At 47.5% G+C, this 6,000-nt stretch overlaps 1 protein-coding gene across 2 annotated transcripts in view; it reads right to left on the bottom strand.

Moving 5' to 3' along the window:
• Positions 1–824: 824 nt before the first annotated feature.
• The window catches only part of Mspo (M-spondin), an 86,840-nt gene continuing 81,664 nt past the window's right edge, over positions 825–6,000 (bottom strand). For both annotated transcript variants that reach the window (XM_077687730.1, XM_077687731.1), the window contains exon 4: positions 825–5,410. In XM_077687730.1, coding sequence (XP_077543856.1) covers positions 5,193–5,410 — 218 coding nt within the window. In that variant the 3' untranslated portion in view covers positions 825–5,192. The remainder of the gene's footprint in view (positions 5,411–6,000) is intronic.

Genomic DNA, 6,000 nt, shown 5'->3' with positions numbered 1-6,000 from the left:
AGTAGGCTGATGATGATGGTGACGATGTCGTTTGGAATTCAAAACAGCGCTAATAAATGGGACAAGGAATGACAACGCACTGCGTTGACTAGCAAGTGGTGGTTTATTGCCACAGTCTGCGAACTATACCAGAGAACGAGAAGGAAGAGAGGCAAGATGGAACCACGAAAGGCAAAGTAAAGACAAAAAAATATCAAAATGCAGGAATCGTACACATGCAATGAACACGCAGTGAGCATTGCAGATACAGCATAACTACCAAACTCGTGGAAAGATAGGAGGGGCAAGGCAAGGCCATCATGTATAGTACAGCTTTGTTTTCAAGTATCCAGATCACTGATCTCCTAGCTTAGTAAATTTACAGACGCCATGCCTACGCAATCATTTCCTGCCCTGTGAATTAGGTGCGTTTCGTAGATTTTATGCTCGTGCTGCCATTTCTAAGTTTTTGCAACCCATGCCTTGGAACATGGGCGAGCACTTGTGGTCGCGGCAATGTGTAGCAAGCTTGCTGTGTGCGTCAGTTTTGAGTGTGTTTGCCTGCTCTCATAGTCGAACATTCAAACACCTCCCGGTCTGGCCAATAAATCATGCTCCCCTCCGTCTAACGAAGATGATGGTTGAACACAACGCTTTGTTCTGATGGATTCTTTGGTCGGCCAATCCCACACTGCGAGTATGTGCCACTCTGGAGGTACGCGCCACTTTTCTAGAATACCCGCATTAACTCTCTAGTGTGCACTCCGTAGGCTTAAAGATTGGGTTTGTGGTGTACAGTGCAAATTGGCACCTGCTTCTTAGCGTTCAGTTGGCCATTTTTTGAGTGGGTGCTGGCTTGAGGGGTTCATCCCCAAGGTTTGTCGCTAGGCCTAACGTCCTAAACCTTAAAAACAGCCTTGTGGAACGCAGAGCAATGCCATTCTTCTGATGATGGATTCTTTGGTTGTTGTCCAAGTTTTCCATACCGCTTCGACCATGTCAAAATGGAGCAATAGCAATCGGATTGACGCTGGCTTCATAACGCGAGAGACCCAGGTTGGTTGGTTGGTTGGTACCAAGAAACCAATGGCCCGTACCCCCCAGGTTTGATTCCGGCCACAGGAAGATTTTTTTTTTTTTCTTTCACTTCACCCATTCCTGTAACGAGGGGCATCCCCACAGCATGTGTTCTAAATTACTTTTCTGTCCACATCTCGGGCAGTCCGGACTATAGCCGTCTTGGTTCCTTGTCTGTCTGTCTGTCAACTTCACCCATGATCATCATCGTCAGAGAAAGTTGGCTTTTTTTTTGCAGGGTGTATTGGCGTACAACGGCATCAGTCAGAACTCTAAAGCTTTGCTTTAGTAGGTCTTTCTGCACGAAAGCGGGATTTCATATATGACATAACACTGACAGTCTATGTAAGGGTTTGTGCAGCCTTTCATGCATATCGCCTCCTTCAGCTCATCAGTGTTCCATCGTTGGCAAAGGCCAGTCTATTAGGCTCTGGAAACACCACTCTTTTTGAATGTGTGAAACCCTGCGCACATTGGGATCATCTCCACATAGGATCATGATGTACTGTACGAGCAGATATCTCCTAAGGCTTGGCTTGTTCCATCTCCTTCTTAGGCTGCTTCGATGTTCCTTGAATCAGTTTCTTCCATCTGCGGCTTCATTCTTGCTCCCAAAAGGTGAAAGGGCAGTCGAAGCGAAGCAAAATCTGCTCAGTGTGGCTCACCTCTGGAGGTCCTTTGTCCCGGGTTTCACGGCATCAAAATTATGTTGACAAAGGGACGAGCCGCCGAGAACCCTCCCAATGATTTTTTAATCGTACAAATGCATGCTGATGATGATAGTTGGGCACGAGGGAAGCATCGAGAGAGGCATGTCTACATATTTATTAATGCCAGCTGCTGGCTCGTGCAATGGGTTGCTCCTTTTTTGTCCTGACGCTGTACTAGTAGGCTGTACCAAACACTCGACCTTCACACCATGCGGTACATGCTTGCGAGCGGAGTTGCGTTTTGCCTCTGCTGTGAGCTTATAAGCCTTTGCCCTGAGTTCTGAGCCCTCTGGCCAGCGCCGCAATGACGCGTTCATTTGCGCATTGCGCCCTTCGCCCCTGTCACCTAAAGGGATGTTCGTACCTGTAACTGGGAACTTGGCATTGAATAAACGCCTCCTTGTACCCTGGGCATATTGAGTCAGTGTTGAGTCGGTGCAGTGGCGTTTCAGTCTACTAAGCATTCTTAAATTAAAGAGAAAGATACGGCGCGCATCGTACAAGCACTTCTGGTAAGCACAAATACCTATGGTGCGCCATACCTGCTCCTCCAACCCGCCGAAATCAAGAAACTGGATGTCCTCATTCCTCAAACATACAAAATGACTTTGCCCTCCATTCACAGCATCGACGAAGTAACTCCTACAGGTTAGGCATCCACAACACGTGGTCTGAACTTTATGAAGCACATTGCACATACGACTCAAATGTGTAACTTCGCCCTCACGACCACTGGACAATGACTCAACACCTCACTCAGGTACCAAGCTCGAGCCCCACTAGACATCAAACAACCCCTCCGACCACAGATTCAACAACTCAAAGTATCCCCAATGCTGCATAACATGAACCCAACTCTAACGCCACTCGCAGACTATTGCGAAAAAGACAACCTAAAATACAATACAACCACAAAGACAATTAAAACGGGGGCAAAAAACAACAGTTTCCAGTGCTAGCAGAGACCGGAAAAGCATGGCCAGTGCATATCCCAAGCAAACACCGGACGTCCGTTGGCCGGCCACCGTACGTCCATTCCGGCAACGGCCGTGGGACGTCCGGATTTAACACTTTTGTACGTCGAGTCGGACATCAGGGTGTTGATGTACGAAATCTTTTAAATTGAAAAGCAAAGTAGGTGTTTCGTTTATGCTTTTATACTCAGTGTAAGCAATTATTTGATGCTTCGTAGTAAATTTGTACGTCCACATGCGGATGTCATTCGAGCTTGTACATCCGTTTCTGCATGTCCACGGTACGTCTGAAAATATACATCCAAACATCAGTGGACGCACAGTACGTGGCCGTCCAAACTGGGCATTGGATGTTTGGCTATATTTCAGACATTCCACGGACCTCCGTGGTTGCTTGGGATGTTCCAAACGGCTGCATAAAAGGAGGAGAAAACCAATGCCTTCCTTTACCGTACTGATTATCATATGACTGTACGCCACCTGTGTTCGTGGTTTGGCAGGGAAAACGGCGGCAGCGCCAGAAGTTTTCCTCGGAGCCTTCCAAAATTTTGTGTGGAAGGCTCCTGGGGACCTGTGGATGGTTTGTCCAAGCTGCACAAACAAACAATACTGGCTTTGGAGAGACCAAGAGAGGACACTCTTATCTTTCTCCCGGACGTCGGGTATATACAGGACCGCACTCACTGGCAAGCGAAACGTACTAACGCAGATGGCGAGAGCCTCTCGCAAGCATCAGGTATTTCCCAAGCATGTAGTTGAACAACTGCATTGGTCATACTAGTGAAGGACGAATAGTTTAGACAACACCACCCGACGGCCACCCTCAAAGTTGCAAGGTAAATGCATTACGGTAAATGCACTCCGTTAAATTTCCGTTACGGAAATTCCGTTGCTCGCTATTTTTCAGGAAACCCGTTTTGTACAAACAACAATTCCTCAACTCAGATACGTAAGGTGTCCATTTTTGGGGTTACAATTCCGTAATTTGTATGTATAAAAATTGCAGCTGCTATGCAATGCAAGCTGGTTCGTTTAGCCAAATACTGATCCTATGTTTTTTACATATTGTCTGGCCTGTGCGGAGGCCTGAGTCACCAGGTGCCGAAAAAATACAGGTGTTCCATGCAAGCCCAGTATATTTGATCATGCATGTTCACCATGCATGTACGGTCCACTGTCCTTGCTACAACCTGCAAGCTATTTCTGCAGGGTCGTACTGAGATAGATGAAATGGCCTACAAGCGCAGATACGTTGAAGACCGCCCAAGCAACCACGGACGTCCGTGGGACATCCGAAATACAGCCGGACATACAAGGCCCAGTTTGGACGGCCACTGTACGTCCATGTTTGGACGTGTACATTTTCAGACGTACAGTGGACATCCAGGAACAGATGTACAATTCCGAATGACATCCGCCAACGGACGTAAAAAGTTACTATGAAGCATCAAATAACGGCGTAAATTGGATATAAAAGCGAAAACGAAAAAGCTACTGTGCTTTTCAATTAAAACGATTTTGTACATCAACACCCTGGCTTCTAGGTTGCAAGTTTCATCTTCATATCTCCAATATGAAGTCCAATTTTTAAATTTTTTTAAAGCACTTCACCAACTCCAACGATGATCTCTTTGGGGAAGGATATATAAGAATTGAGAGCCACTAATGAAACATGTGAAGCAAGTTCACTGTTCATGTATGCCGTCTGCCCGGTAGTGCGTTAGCCCTGCGAGGTGTACTGTACTATTCGTTGTAAAAACATTACCTTGTCGTTATGTGATTCTGAAAATTTTTACTGAACATCCAAAATACAGCCAATTTTGGACGTCTGACTGGACGATGGAAGTGTTAAAACCGGACTTCCAGCGGACGTACATGGTACGTCCATCGGCCCTGAAACGGACGTCATACGGACGTCTGCTAGAGCCGGAATGGACGTACGGTGGATGGCCGACGCACGTCCGGTGGAAAAAGAAATGTCCTCAGGGAAGTTTACTAATCCAAGACACCTGATAGACAGATGACGCCTGCACACATTTTATGGAGCTTTGGGTAAGGGGGTGGAACTATTTTTTTTTTTTTTTCATTCCAATGGGGAACCCGGCCACAATTTCTGAGCAAGCAACGGCAGTTGGCCTCCGCATTAGTCCTGAAGATACAGCTAAATTAATTAAGCTATTCATGCGTTACTCTCGTCCAGTGGGAGAAGGAGGAATAGTTACAAGTCGACACATATAAGCTCTCATTTTTTTCTACCGCTCAGCTCTACTGAATGCTTCCCGCAAGCAGCCATGTCTCCGGGACCATGAATTCAACTTATACTTCCCTATTGGAAGGTTGACATCAGACAAAAAAGGTGTGCAGTCTCCCCGGGAAGCACGGGGATATGGGGACGATTGATGCGCGGCTTCTACGGCTCTAGGAGAAGAGCTGGCACAAAAATCAGGCTGGATTAGCGGTTCCATCGGAAGTATGTGTCCGGCTTCCTGCAAGCTCTGGCGCTTCCGCACCAGCGCAGCTCATGGAGCGGCGGGCAGGGCGCGGCGCCCTTCTGCGGGTATCGCAGGATCCGTCGGTGCCGCCGCGACTGGCCCAGGCCGCACGTCTGGCTGCAGGCTGACCACGATGACCAGCCCGACACTTGGCACGAACCGACTCCCGCGGGGGATCCTGCGGGCAACGCCTTGTCAGCTCACTAGCACTTCACTCACATGGCACTGTATAGTCACCCGTCACAGTGAGGAGGAGGAGAAGGAGGAATAAACTTTATTTCTATATTAGCCTCTGGAGCAGTTTTCTCAGTCCAGAAGTCCCTGGGCGGTCGCTGCCAGGCGGGTCCTTTCAACTAGCCGAAGCTGATCGCCGGGGTCCGGGCTGGCTAGCATGCCTTCCCACTGCTCATGGTTGGGGTAGGGATGGTGTGTGGGAGCACGCCAGTTTTTTTTTTTTTATGTGTTTACTCGGAAAGCAACAGAAAAAAAGGCGAATAACGTTGTTTTAAAATATCACGCAAAAAGTAAGTAAAACCGAATAACTAAAAAAAGCACCAAAACGTGGATTCCTCTATACTTTTCCTTGCCCTGCCTTTCACAACCAAACGTGTCATCAATGCGAAGGAAGTGAGTTCCGAGGTCAGTTTTTGAGGACAGTACAGTGGACAAGTTCCGTTTTTTACAGATACAAATAACAGATATGTCAGGGAAAAATGTTAAGGTGTGCACTTAATCCCTTGGCAAGAAACTGGAGCCCTCGATCTTGTC

Source organism: Haemaphysalis longicornis, unplaced genomic scaffold (assembly GCF_048455015.1).
Source record: "Haemaphysalis longicornis isolate Haplotype H1 unplaced genomic scaffold, Haemaphysalis longicornis Haplotype H1 scaffold_1, whole genome shotgun sequence".
NCBI lineage: Eukaryota > Metazoa > Arthropoda > Arachnida > Ixodida > Ixodidae > Haemaphysalis > Haemaphysalis longicornis.
Note: the sequence above shows the minus strand (reverse complement) of the source record. Positions and strands in the feature narration are given on the sequence as shown.